The sequence below is a fragment of the Schistocerca serialis genome, chromosome 2 (genome assembly GCF_023864345.2).
Source record: "Schistocerca serialis cubense isolate TAMUIC-IGC-003099 chromosome 2, iqSchSeri2.2, whole genome shotgun sequence".
Taxonomy (NCBI): Eukaryota; Metazoa; Arthropoda; class Insecta; order Orthoptera; family Acrididae; genus Schistocerca; species Schistocerca serialis.
The window spans coordinates 622,460,492-622,475,898 of record NC_064639.1 but is presented as its reverse complement, the minus strand read 5'-3'; the positions used below and the strand labels follow the sequence as shown (position 1 = coordinate 622,475,898).

Genomic DNA, 15,407 nt, shown 5'->3' with positions numbered 1-15,407 from the left:
AGATACATCACACAAACGTGCCAGTAAATTTAAAATTATGACATAAATGTCTTGGTTCGAAATTCTAGTAAGTGGCTGGTCCTCAAACTGTTCAGTTTCGAACGCTCTGTGATTTAGATATCCATCCCACTTTCTCACATGTAACATAATTCATCTTCTGTAAAAAGAAAATTACATAGAAAGTAACGCTTTTCTAACCACCATTCGCAATACTATCCGGAGACTGTTAGGTTCGATTTACCAGTTGCGAGAGAGCGTCAGAAAACGGGTATTATTGTGCGTGTGCAACTGCAGTGGTGTAGGAAGTCCGTATGTTCGTGTGTATAAAGCACTAAGAGTTTACATTACACCATAAAAGAAACAGGGCATCAGAGGATACTCCAAAGAGCATCGAAATTTCATAAACCATACTAAAATGCATAATTCAGCTTGAAGTGCAAATTGGCTTTTTCCAGATTCACAATGAGTAGGTCCCACCTGATACTAAGCTTTTCAGTGTGGATTATGGGATGTAAATTTTCTTGGAGCACCAGTACTCTACGATCTCATTTTTGATCCTTTATTAGGACATAATGCCATATACGGCAGAAGATAATAACGTGCACTTGAAATTCAGCGAACAGTTGGAACTAGCCAATACTGTAGAATGAAACACTTCGTTTCAAATAAAATGACTGCCTCAGCGGAAAGATTAATAAAGCCAAATTTCTTTAGCGAACTTGCAAAAATAACTTGACTGTTCTGCAAGGCGATTAATGCTTGACTGCTACTAACTTGGAAATAAAATAAAATAAAATCAGAAAACTGAACTTAGAAATACAGGGTGATTCAAAAAGAATACCACAACTTTAGGAATTTAAAACTCTACAACGACAAAAGGCAGAGCTAAGCACTATCTGTCAGCGAATTAAGGGAGCTATAAAGTTTCATTTAGTTGTACATTTGTTCGCTTGAGGCGCTGTTGACTAGGCGTCAGCGTCAGTTGATGCTAAGATGGCGACCGCTCAACAGAAAGCTTTTTGTGTTATTGAGTACGGCAGAAGTGAATCGACGACAGTTGTTCAGCGTGCATTTCGAACAAAGTATCAGCAGGATGGAGCGCCACCACATTGGCACTTATCTGTCCGTAACTACCTGAACGTCAACTACCCGAGGCGATGGATCGGCCGCCAGGCAGCCCGTGACAGAGCACTTCATCACTGGCCTCCAATAAGCCCTGATCTTACCCCCTGCGATTTTTTCTTATGGGGGTATGTTAAGGATATGGTGTTTCGGCCACCTCTCCCAGCCACCATTGATGATTTGAAACAAGAAATAACAGCAGCTATCCAAACTGTTACGCCTGATATGCTACAGAGAGTGTGGAACGAGTTGTAGTATCGGGTTGATATTGCTCGAGTGTCTTGAGGGGTCCATATTGAACATCTCTGGACTTGTTTTTGAGTGAAAAAAAACCTTTTTAAATACTCTTTGTAATGATGTATAACAGAAGGTTATATTAAGTTTCTTTCATTAAATACTCATTTTTAAAGTTTTATTCTTTTTGAATCACCCTGTATATTTTTGTCCTCCGTAATTATGTGAATGTATTTTAATTCACTTGATAGCTCCCGGCCACAGAAATCCATTTTGTTTTCATTTGACGTGGGAGCTGTACATGAAGGGAAGCAGCAAAATCACTTAACGTTAACACGGGTCACGTGGAGGTTAACCCCCTCCCCACTACGACTGTGCAAGCATGATCTGGCAGCTAGGGCGCACGAGAAAAATTTTTCTTGTTTGCATCTGGCTGCTTGCTGCTACTACCGATTCAGCTAACAGCCAAACTTCAAGTAGCGGGAGAAGGTACTGCTTATATGCAAGTTAAATGCGCATGCGCAACAGACCGCTGGCAATTCCTCAAACGAACACAATGTGAACAGCTGTGACGTCATGCTCATAGCAAGCAGTTTATTGTTACGAAGAATTACAGTCTGCGCCCTACGGCCTTTGACATATTTTTGCTATTTGCAGAAGCTTGTGCGTGCATGGTGTTTTGTTGTTGTAAATTGCACATTTCCTTTGCCACTAAACTTTTATTTTTTCCCCTCTCATTTATATTTTATTGCTGCAGTATCATTCTCTAGTAGCAGGATACAATAACATTCTTTGCTAGAGAATCAATTCTGCTGTCAAAATTATAAAAATTTAACTGAAAGCTAAAACAATGAAAAATTCCCGGAATTCTGAAAAATTCCCGGATTTATCCCAGTTTTCTCCCGGAAGAAAAAATTCCCGGCTTTTTCCCGGTTGTCCCGGGTCATATACACCCTGTTGATTACAAGTTGCTTGTGAGGAACAGTATTAAAAGCCTTCTAGAAACATGTAATTAATTTGATTACAGCACTCATTACTTGTGAATAAAGCACTAGCTGTATTTCAGAAAAATCATATTTTCTGAATCCCTGCAGATTTTGTCAAATTAGTTTTATGCAAAGTAATTCATAATGTTCCAACACGGTATATTTTGCAAAATCCTACTGTAAATCAATGTCAGTGGTACATCCGTAATTCACCTGATAGCTCTCATTTATTTTCTTGAATACTGGTGTGACCTACACAACTTTTCCATCACTAGGTATCAATCTTTTGTTGGGTGAGCAGTTGTATATGATTGCTAAATATACAGTTATTGTATCAGGATACTCTGAAACGAATCTAGCTGGTACGCAATCTGGATTGAAAAGCTTGCCTTTATTAAGTACTACGAGTTGCTTTGGTGCACCAAGGTATCTAAGCCAAAGTCACTCACGTTGACAGCAGTTCTTCCAAAGCTAGCTACTGGTCCAATGGCATAACATACAAATCATAGTACTTTACGCAAGTCATAGTACTTTTCATATCCTGTCGGCAGATTTCTCCAACCATCTGGTAGCTGCACGTAAACCGATAGATAACTTGTCTAATCTTTCAACATTCACATCTCTTAACAGGTGAAGTGTAAATTAGCTCACAGAGTGGACTATGATGCACCAGACAGTTTGATGGGTAGTGATATTCTTGGAGGTTCTCACTGTTCTGAATTTACCCTTGGTAACATTCTCCTGATAAAGTCTTTGGAAAACAAAAAAATCAAATTCCAAGTAGTTTGATTCAATAAAATTTTAAGCTGTTCCCGTGCAAGCAGTTTTCACACTCCCGCGTATATTACCTATAATAAGCAAGCTAAAATATAATTCAATAACTTCTGAAAGCAGCAAACATTTATTGTGTACATAACAATACTTTGACGACCAATTAGCTGCCAAGAATGAGACTAACTGATCTCCAGACTTAAGTCATTTGTGGTTGTTCTCACATTTGCTGTAAACTTTGACCTCTTCAATCATTTCACCCTTTGCCTTTTCCCACAATCATTCCCAATAAGGCTACTGAATGACGAAATGGCTAACAATGTTATTTCTGTAAGTGATTATTTTGATTAGGGTCCTTGTCTCTTCTCAGTTTTTTGTTTTAGACTTTAAGTCCACTGTACCTTCAAAATTCTTTTCTAGTACTGTAGCTCAAAGAATGTGCAGTATCACCGACCTTCCTCCTTGTCCAAGCCTGTCCCACATGAACACACTCCACATATGACTAAGGATCATTTCCTAATATCCAGAGACACTGAAGCATGGAGTACACTTTTCTGAAGACAGCAATCGTTGCTATGATATCAGTTTTACTACTTCCATTCACTGTGATACCTCTCCTGACAATACTTCATCACACATCAACTATCTCTGGTCTGTACATCTATCAATCACAACACTTTGTTTCAGTTAATATCATCAAAGTATTCCTCTGTCAATGATAGCCATCAAAGATTGGTTTTCAAAAACTTTCCCGATAATTGATTGTTGTTTGTCACTACCCCCTGTTCTACAGTACATGGCATTAAGTACTGGTTATCCCGCAAAGTGCCATAAGTAGTTTTCAGAGAAGGAATTTACAGGATATCTTGTCAGGTCCACTAAAACTGTAACATGTAGCTTCAATCTTTATCTGTGGATCTAAGTTTGCCTACTGCAACAAATCTATCACCCAGTTTCCCGTTCCCTTATTGTTTTGTTGTACCCTTCAGATGTCCCCAAAGATTTCACTACTATCAACTTCAGGTTTCAACCAATTCCTTCCATATCCAAATCCGAGAAACACATTTCAGTAATGGAACTGTCATCTCCTATACTGATAATGAGTAGATCAAACAACAAAATTCACAAAACCAACCACACACCAAATTATCTGCTTTTATGATGTGCCATCCTGAATCTCAACATTGGGCAGTGAAGTGTGACAAACCCTTGTGCACAGTTCCAGTTAAGTGCTTCTACAAGCTTTCGGAGCCAGTGGCTTCTTCCTCAGGTACAAGAGGGCTAAAGGCGAAGGAAGAGGGGTGAAGGGGAAGGAAGAGGAAGAGGGGTAAAGGGGGAGGAAGAGGGATTTTTCTGTGAAAGCTGTGTGTAATGCACGAGTTTTAAAGGATTTCGATGTATAGTTAAATATTGAATCCACTGAAGGTATTACTTACAGACACCTGCTACACTGATAAGCCTATCAACTACAGAATCCACGAAGCCAACCATGCGCAGCATTTTCTCTTGTTTTATGACGAGGCATTCTATATCCCACCAGCATTTAGCAGTGACATGAAAAATCTGTGTGTGTTAGTTGCAGTATGTATGGAGCTTAACAGTCATACTTCTCGCGCCAAATCCCGCAACTTGGCTCCAGATCTGTTCTGCTGGGTTCATACTGTAATGGTACAGTAGCAAATGTAAAAATTCAGCTTTTGTATCATGTGCTCAATAATGTGAAAATGATTGTTCCTTATGTTTCTACGATACTTTTTTACCTCTGTGATATAAAATGGACATAGTCCAAATGAAGAGTTGGTTTTTCATTTTTGCCTTAAAAAATTAAATTGTTTTGTTTTATAAATTTAAACAACTTTTATGAAGTTTTTTATAAAAAAATCGATAATTAAGAATTTGTATTTGGAACAGAAACAGGAATTTCGCATCCAATATGTAATTAGAAACAAGAAGACGTGCAATATTCATAAAACATGGTGAGTTTTATGATTATGAGATGTACGTATTTTAAATTGAACAAAAAATAAATAAATAAATTTTAACTGGAGAGATTTGAACCAACGAATGAATAACCACATTTTATTCACTTTTTTTTCTTTTTTAATCTCTTTATCAGTTCATAATTTTCAACACCATCCCATAGCATCATATACCACACGCTGAGATTCTCATCTTTTCTCTTGCTCTGAGAGTCATGTTTCACTACCATGCAGTGCAGATTTCAATAATGCTATCAACTGCACTGCACATTGTCTCGACTGTTTTATTAACTGCATTGTCTACAACACTGGCAAAATTTCAAAGCCAGTTATCTCTGTAAATTTATGAAAAACATTAAGAACTGCCTATTTCTCGGCACTTTTTAACCGTGTTCCCACGTGTGAATCTCACTGTGGAACAGATAGCAACCTCAGCCATTTTCATACTGCACATTAACAGTGTGACAATCAGCTCAACACCGCAAAGGCTGCGACTGTACACAATTTTTTAAATAAAAACTACGTAGCTAAAGCGCGATTAAGAAAAATGTTGATTGCTATTAAGACATTTGAACATTTTAAATGTCTGGTTTAACATAACTTAGTAATAAGATATCTAATACATAAGTAGGACCTATTTCCAAAAGCGTAACTCCAGCGTACATGTGCTGCGGCTTCTGACCAACCACTGTGTTTGTGTCTGTCTATATCAGGTTTATTCTTATGATGAACGGATTATAATATTCACGATAAAACAGGCATGTGAAGCATAAAATTTACAAACTTGTACCAGAAAGGGTACTCTCCCAAGGCAAATGCCACTTGTCTGAAAATCCTGGAGGTACTGCCTTTTCATGTGAAGCTACTCAATAACTACTGATAACCTAATCTAACAAATTATTCCAATGAACTCACCTTGTTGTTACACGGTATTGCAATATCCACAAAACGTAATGGGGAATCAGTATTACACAGGGCTATAACAGGAATATTGACATAAGATGCCTCTGTTATGGGCTGATGGTCAACTGCAGGATCTGTTACAATCAGAAGACGTGGTTCACGGAAGGCAGCCTGGAAGGAAAAAAGATCATACTTCCGATTTGGTACTTCGTGATTAAAACAGTGTTCGACAAGACATGAAAAGATTGTTTCTAATACTATAATTAGCATATAGTTCATATTCCACATGTGAATGCGTGCACTAGACAGACTGGATTAACACCTATCCAAAAATCATTGTGGCTGGTTTAAACAAAGAGGGACAAACACTCTTGCCTTTACTAAGCAGTGTTATCACATTCAAGACAAACTGGAAAAGCATTGACTGGTTATGGCTTGTCTGGCTTAAAGGGGGAAGAACGTCAAAAATTTAAAAAATTGACTTTTCAAAAATATACCTACTTAGTAGCGCACATCTTCCTGCATAGTTTGATGTATAACATATACTTGAGAGATTATAAGGCACATTATTTGGTCTTAAGTGTACCAAGATTCAGCACCACACCCTTCTGCAAAGCATTTTTCTGACAAATGTAAGTGTATTTCGATCTGTATAATTCAAATGTTTATATTTGCACCAGAGATTGTCATACGCTAAACAAAGGACTATTCATATCAATACTTTCTCTGCTGGTATCAATGTGCATTGTTTTGATCGCGGATTTTGGTTTTTCTCCATTTTGAAAGGCTTGCAATATGGTGGTAGGAATTTCAGAACGATTTTCATTTGGCTGTGTTGTTTTGTGCTCGCTTGTGTAATTTTACGGCACAAGGTGCCCAGAATTTGTCGCTTCAATTTTAAACAATGTCACCGGGGCAACAGATACACAGCAAAGGGTGCTACAACAAATGTTACACCAGTGGCTCAAGACAGCAACTTCTCAGTGCCGGCAAACAAACCACCACCGAGTGCTTCAAGAAGGAAACTTGTTTTTTGTACTGATGAAAATGGAGGCTGTGAATCTGAAGGTTCATATAATAGTATTGTTGATGTTAACATGCTATCACAGTAAATATTGGGCAATGTTTAGTACCTGGCAAATAAGAGGACACTTCACTGAATGGTGATGTTACACAATCTGTAGGCACTGGCGAAGTACTTGATGAAGTGTTTAGCAAATTTTGTCATAGTTGGGAGAAAGGGATTAGAGATCATGAATGTAATATGAACTACGAAGGCTCAAGTGCAGGTATGGAAGTGCAGGGAGTTGTCAGCTTCTTTATCAGATCTGTTGCCTCCCATTGCCTGTGATATGTGAAGTACCTTGGTGATGGTGATAGTAAAGCTTTCCTTGAGGTTCAAAAATGTGGTTCATATCGAGCTGAGACTTCCGCAGAAGTTAGAATGTGTGGGACACGTACAGAAAAGACTCGGTGCTAAACTTAGCACCCCAAGACAAGATTTGTCAGGAAAAAAAAAAATTATCTGATGGGAAGGGAATAAAAGGGAGAGGGCAACTGATAGATGCATAAATTAACAAGCTATGGGCATATTATGGCTTGGCAATAAGAAGGAACACAGAGCACTTGAAATATATGAAGCAAGCAGTCTGGGCCGTGTACTTCCACAAAATGTCTACAGACAATAACTATATCCACAACTTGTGCCCAAAAAGAAGTGAATCATTGTGTGGCTACCAAAGGTCAATTGCTGGTAGTGAATATCACATGAATTCTCTACCAACTGCTGTAATAAAAGCCATAAAATCTATATTCAGGGAACTTGTTAATGAAAACTTATTAAAGAAATGTGTTCATGGCAGAACCCAAAACCCGTATGTTTTAACCAATGGGTATGGGAAAGATTGCCAAAAACCATTTTTGTGGGAAGAAATGCACTTGCCATTGGTGTTTCTGATGCAGTTTGATGTTTTAATGATGGTGTGCAAAGCAGGAAATAAGTTTTAGAGAAGATGGCAATTAAACCCGGAGTGAACTGCGTCAAAGCTTTGTATGCAATAGAGAGAGCGTGTAGTGAAAGCTGATAATATTTTTGGAGGTGGTAAAATCAAGAAGAATGCATCATAGGAATGTGAAAAGGAAGAAAACTTATTTCGAAAATGAAAAAGGAAGTGCTACTGGTGCTGGAAAGTTCTAATAGTATGACAAGTACCAGCAGAAAGTTTAACAGCCACTTTCCACAAAACACTTAGGTACATGTAACATCCTAAATAAATATCCTATTACTTTAAAACTTGGTATGATTATTAAACACAAACTCCTTAATACAAAACTGAAATTTTCCAAAGCTATTAAAAACTGTGGTAAAAATTGAGAATTATCTATAAAATTTGAGTTATTTCTAAACATGAAGTTTAAAATGTAACAGCTCACTCATTTGTTCATAAATTAATTAAATTGTAGGGTTTCATACACCTGTTAAGTATGGTTTGTATGCTGTGCAAAATTCATCTAACAAGGAAACCTCCCCATCGCACCCCCCCTCAGATTTAGTTATAAGTTGGCACAGTGGATAGGCCTTGATAAACTGAACACAGATCAATTGAGAAAACACGAAGAAGTTGTGTGGAACTCTGAAAAAATAAGCAAAATATACAAACTGAGTAGTCCATGGGCCCATGGACGAAGTGTGCTTAGAAGCACCGTGGTCCCGTGAGCAGCTGCTGAATGAAAGATCCTTGGTTCAAGCCTTCCCTCGACTGAAAATTTTACTTTCTTTATTTTTGCATAGTTATTATCTGTCCGTTCGTTCATTGACATCTCTGTTCACTGTAATAAGTTTAGTGTGTGTGTTTTGAGACCGCACTGCAAAACCGTGCAATTAGTAGACGAAAGGACGTACCTCTCCAATGGGAACAGAAAACATTTGATCGTAAGGTCATAGGTCAACCGATTCCTCCACAGGAAAACACATCTGATATATTCTATACGACACTGATGACGGCATGTGCGTCACATGACAGGAATATGTTGTCGACCCACCTAACTTATACACTTGGCGAATGGGTAAAAAGATTCTTCTACCTTGCCCGATTTAAGTTTTCTTGTGGATGTGATAATCACTCCCAGAAAAGTGATGAAAACATAAGAGTTTGTCACATAAACTGAAAATAAAAAATTAAAATTTACAGTTGTTGGAAGATTTGAACCTAGGACCTTTCATTCCGCAGCTGCTCACATTACCACGAGACCACGGCGCTCCTGCGTTCCTATCGTCTTTTTTGTTGCTTATCTTCCCTTGAACTACTCAGATTGTATATTTTGTTTATTTTTTCACAGTTCTACACAACTTCTCCCTGTTTTCGCAATTGATCTGTGTTCAGTTTTTCAAGGCCTATCCACTGTGCCAACTTATAACTAAATCTGAGGGGGGTGCGATGGGGAGGTTCCCTTGTAAGAAGATCTTACTTATGAAGAAAAGTGTACCTATAGCAACAAATGCAGCCAACAGTAAGTGAAAAAAAAAGATGAAATTTCACGAGTAAAAAAAATGTTTTTTGTTTTGTACTTTCACTGCTACAAGTGTGAATCCTGAATCCTTCCTGGTCATGCTCACAAAGTTTTATGAATTTGTAAAAGTACACAAAGTGGAAATTGAAATGTCATATGGTTCCTCCCTGCTCCAAGCAGGCCTGCTTGACATCCTCGCCCCCAAATCTTAAGTCGTACACTGAGAGCTTTGGTTTATCACACGCATTACAAAGTTGACAACATTCACTATTCTGAAACCATAACAAAGAACAAAGGGAAATATAGCAACAGCATTAACAAAGTATTCTGTACGCAGAAAATGTTAAGTGCCACATGACAAAATATGTATTGACTGTATCCTACAGTTTTGAAAGCCATAATATTCCAGAGATCACGAAAAAGACCTGAATTTGGTTGGTGAAGGCTCCTGGGGTGAAACGACCAGCAATAGGTGTTGCACCGGTGTGAGCTGCAAACTTCAAAACCGCACGCTGGCCGTAGTTACGAGATGAAATTACAAACACTTCGGACGGATGCTCAATTGCAACAATGGCACGAGCAGCCAGAAGTAATTTTTCCCACGTTTTCCTCAGGTTGATAATGTGCACACCTGTTTGCAAACACAAATACTATCTTCAATCAAGAGAAAAATTGTACGACACCAGAAATGCACCAAAACTATTACTCGCAACAAATATCTTCAAATTGCAATGAAATATTTTAGAACAATTTACTTACCATCACTTCGCCGCTTATACACATACTGCTCCATCTGATAATCTACGTTCTCGGTACCAATGTGTGTAAAAGCAGCCAACATTTTCGTGACATCGTCTTCTTTCAAGCTCAAAACTTCTAAACCTCCCGACATCTTCACGTTTTAATAAGAGCAACGATTAAACCTGCGTAAAAAACTTGAACGTAAATGTGAAAACAGTACACACACGTGATTAACAACTTAAAACGACAATTAAGGTTCTGCTGTTACGAAATATAGTATTGTGTTACAATTAAATATTTCAATACTTATTATTTATTAAAATATTTCAGAAATAATAACGCTGCGACAAGCATCCTTAATAAATCTAACTCTTACGCGAATCAATGCCACCTGGGAGACACCTCCATGTGAAAAGGAAGCGGATATGAAAACAACGAGGATTTTGGTCAAAGAATATACACGAGGATATATCACACGTAGGGCTTGTTCTAGACAATGAAACTCTTTGACAAGTTAAGCCGAGTTTTCACAAGCTAAAGCCAGAAGTCTCGTCCACTCCCAACGATCTATCGACGCAAATGTCTGCGTGAATCACATTCACGCAGAAAAGTTGTTGTTTGGGAACAGGAGTTTTGTGCGATGCTCCAAAAATCTGTAAGCTGGAGTTGAAGATTGGAGCGAAGTTGCTCAAATCACATCTGCGCAGACAAGATGGAGTGTGGGGACAGAAGATCGCCGCAAATCTGTCGCACGGAACGTGTTTCAGTCAGCTGTTTGTTCAGTATAGTGTTTCTCCTCAGTGTGTGCATACTGAATTTTATAATAGCAGATACACGTCAGTCCTCCATAGAGTTCATTGTCAAATTTATCAAAATGTATAGGGCTCATTCACACTCATGGAGAATTATGAGCAGTGAATACGGCGGTAGATACCAGAAGGCATTTACTCATGTTTCTTTAACAGAGAAGTTACGAGTGATTGACGCTATGGCAAACTGGGAAACGGTGATAAAAAATCGTTGCTGACTGTTTACTACAAAGAGCTAAGCAAAGAAGCGAAATTTATTCAATCTGTCGCTGAGGGATTGCTAGTATACTGTTGTTCAGTACCGCGCTATGCCACAATCTTTTGAGTGATGTAGCACTATCGGAGGAGATGTTATAGATGTCGAGTGGCCTTGCCAGTATTCAAGGGTACTGAGAACACTGAAGTGAATAGCGGCACTGGAGTCGGTGTCGCAAAAAATAAATTGAAATGAGTTGCCTTAACCGCGATCCTCGATGTGTTTTTGTTGAATGTATATTTATTTTGAGTGTTAGTAATAATGATACTTTTAGTCTTGGTAATGGATGGTTGAGAATTGCCATTGCAAGAACAGATACTTCTGCTTCTATTGGTGCCAGGTTGGAGAGAGTTTTGATTCCTGTGATTTTTTAATCAGAGTGAAATCACAAAATGGAAGGAACACATTACTGAAATCGCATGCTCTAATGTATAAATGACATTTCATACTGCAGAACACATTTCTGTTACATGAATAAGAAATTCCCAAAATTGTTACAAACATGAAGAAGGAAAAGAAAATTGCTTGTATCTAGTTTCAAACCTACGTTCTTCTTCTCAACAACACATGTCTAACCACATAACCTCATGAAATGCACAGAAAACACATTTTAAAAATTGTTCCTACTAAATTTTCTTAGGACATTTACAGACACTATGGTATTGACACTTTTTATGATAAATTGAACCTATAGTTATACATCTTCATTGCATCTTTGCCTTAAAATGATATAGGTCATAATTTGCAAGTTGTAATGCAGAAACAACCGATCATAGCTCGCAAGTTACAATGCAGGAACGATCGAAATATTGTGAATTCGATATGGCGGCTCAAAAGTAGCGAGTGAGGGACGTAATGTGACTAACTTCCGATATAAGCTGAGTGCCAGACATACTTCTAATTTTTAGTCACACATGTCACTTCCCACTGAAATTTCTTTTCTGCACCTACAGATGGCAGGCGAGCAGTAGAGTGGAACTGTTGTCATGTGAACACATCACGTTTGCAGCGATTTATTGCATTTGCAGATGTCTTCACAGACAGATTGTTGTGTATGGAAGAGCCTATAGACATGCATCCCCCTATCACACTTGCATAAGTTAACTTACATGTGGAAACACCCTTCTTGCACATTGTAATGACAACCTACGCGTAAGAATGAAAGTTGAAAGGCGTTCTAATTTCTTGTTTCTACCCCCAACATCACCTACGATCTACAATAATTGCCAATAGGTGGATCACCTCTTGTTTTTCTCTGGTTCTTTCGATGGCACATATCTAGAACCGTTTGTTTATGTATGTGTAAAGTTTCTGCAATGCCAAAATAATGAGCCTGGTCTTCAACTAAAATGACAAAAGTTCTGAAACAGTATGATATAAATATTACAGGCATAGCTCATAATTAAGCCTATAGATGCTGAATAGTAACTATTTTTATTGCCCTAGTTCACAAGCGAAAACTAACTTCAGAACCGATAAACTGCAATGTCATCAACATTTTGAAACAGAGAATAAATGAATACAAAGAACTCAACCATTTGACCAAAGGATAATTAAGATTTAATTTGGTGTTCTTAACTGGCACCTCCCATGAGGTCCCTCTGCAACTATGCAGAAGTCCAAGAATGTGCAATATCTTATTTGTCTCTTGCTGCATGTGTCACTGGATTCTCTTTCTTCCTTTGCGGTCTTGGCTGATTTGTTGGGGGTATCTTGGCTGCGAGTCTCTCATTAGTGCAGTAGCCCTCTCCTCTTGCTGTTGTGAAAGCACATATGCAGGTTTAACCTGTTTCCATACACTATCAGGGGATAGTCGTTCCACTCTGTTTAAAACATGTGTTCACCACATTTTAACTTGTGGAAAGGTCCCAAGTATGGAGATTGCAGCAGCACACATACAGCGTCAGTTTGAAACATCACATGTGAGCATGTTACAATGTGCCTGTGCAGAAACAACTTTCTTACTCCGTGATGTAATGCCATGGCCAGGTGTAGCTTGACTATATGCAGCTTCACTTGCTGTGACATGTATAACATTTCTGGTTCCATATGCATCTGCTTTTCTGAAAAGAACTTTGAAAGCAGCCGCAACTTTTCTCCATAAACGATTTCAGCTGTCAGTGCCCCAATGAACAGTTTAAGTGCTGTGTGTAGTCCTAACAAAACTAGTGGTAATGGTGCTGTCCAACAATTATCATGACACATAAGTGTGGCCTTCAGATTTCTCCCCTGTTCTATTGTTTGTGGGGTGATAGCTTGGTGTATGATGGTGATGGAATCCAAATCATCTAGACAGCTCCAGAAATATCATTGATTTATATTGTCATCCCTGGTCTGTTGTGATATGTCCAGGACAATGGAATCGTGAAATCTACATAGTCATGAATGCCCTTGCTGTCATCTCATATGATATATCCTCTATGGAAATCATTTGTGCCCTATGTGTAGACCTTTGCACAGCTATAAGCAAATAATGGTATCCTTCTAATGGTGGAAGTGGGCCCAAAAGGTCTATGTGCACGTGAGAGAAACGACTTATCGTTTCTGGAGAGCCTCCTACTGATTGGTGCACATGTCTGCCAAATTTGCACCTATGACAGGCCACACAACTTTCCTCACATACATCAATCCTCCTTCATACCTGGTCATACAAACTTCTGTGTCCTCAGCTAGACAGTGGCGTTCACGCTGGGCTGTGCGAGGTTGTGGACTCTGTCAAAAACTGAATTTCACAGCGACTGGCTCACAAACGTCTCAGTATAGCATTGGACTTATCTTAGCAAATTAGACCTCTCCCCTTCCAGCAACTGCATTTGCTTGGTTTTAAGGATTATGGGTTTGTTTCGCAACAGCTGTTGTAGATGCTCATCTGTGGCTTAACTGGTCATAATTTATCATCGCGGATATTACGGATTCCTGACTGAAAATGGAGGAAAAAAGGTCTTATGAACATATGATCAGAAATGAACACTGTGCGCGCAAGGACAACAAATCATCCCAGAACATAGTACAGAGCTACAACACATTCATGTCACAACAGATGTTGAAACTGGGAAGCAATGCACGCGTTCACACGTCGTATCATAGATTTCTGCACTCTTTTGCTCCTTCCAGCCTCTCTCTGAATAGTGTCATAGGCGCCGTGAACACACTGTTGAAGGGTCTGCACACCAGGAACTGGTTGAGCATACACAACGCTTTTCAGATGCCTCCAGATGTGCACATCCAGTCCTGTGATCTAACAGATCATGCTACAGTGCCTCCACATCCTATCCAACGCCGGAGGAAGATGTTGTTGAGGTGTCAACGAACTGTAATGTGGAAGTGGGGTGATGTCCTGTCATGCAGACATCACATATCCTCTCATACTGCCAACAGCAAATTCTCAAGTAACCCTCGCAGAGTATTCCATAGGAGTTAAGGTACGTTCCTCCATCAAGGCGTTGTGGAATAATAACCGGTTCAGGTATATGGTCGCCAAGAATCCCTGCTCAAAAATTGATGCTGAATCGATGTTGCTGAGACGTCTTAACCACTCCCTGAGGACGATCTGTAACCCACAGATGACGATTATGCAGATTGATGATACAATTTCTGGCAAAGGTTTCTTTGTTGGTAAAGAGGACTGATGACAGAAATCCCGTAATTAAGATGATGCGGTGCAAAAACCGTCAACAAAGTCCTTCCTGTAAAGGGAAATCCGCTGTTGATGATTCTTGCACTTGTTTCAGGTGATAGGGATAGTAGCGGTTATCAAGCAAGATACACATAATCGTACTCTGGTTTACACCATGTTGGCAGGCCATCTGTGTGGAGCTTGTACTAAGGTTCGACTCAATATCCTGTAGAACCCAGTCCTCAAATCTGGTGCATACACAGTCTGCCGCATCCCTGCACGTTCGTCTGTCTGAAAGAACCCATGCACAGCTGTAACCACAGCTCCTGAAAGTGGATGAAAGCTGGCATAAGGGTCAGTTGGTGCACATCAGCTAGCACGAATGTCTGTTTAAAACTTTTGTTGAACCCAATATCCACAGTCGCCTCTTGTTCTCAACTCGTCGTGATGGGCGAGTTGTTAGCGGTGCTTAAGTGTAGT

At 39.1% G+C, this 15,407-nt stretch overlaps 1 protein-coding gene across 1 annotated transcript in view; it reads right to left on the bottom strand.

The window, feature by feature from the left end:
• Positions 1-10,726, bottom strand: part of LOC126457680 (40S ribosomal protein SA) — a 30,584-nt gene extending 19,858 nt beyond the window's left edge. Inside the window, exons 1-4 of the mRNA XM_050094184.1 lie at positions 10,623-10,726; positions 10,265-10,428; positions 9,931-10,136; positions 6,008-6,166 (exon numbers count right to left, since the gene is read on the bottom strand). Coding sequence (XP_049950141.1) covers positions 6,008-6,166; positions 9,931-10,136; positions 10,265-10,397 — 498 coding nt within the window. The 5' untranslated portion in view covers positions 10,398-10,428; positions 10,623-10,726. The remainder of the gene's footprint in view (positions 1-6,007; positions 6,167-9,930; positions 10,137-10,264; positions 10,429-10,622) is intronic.
• Between the last annotated feature and the right edge of the window lie 4,681 nt (positions 10,727-15,407).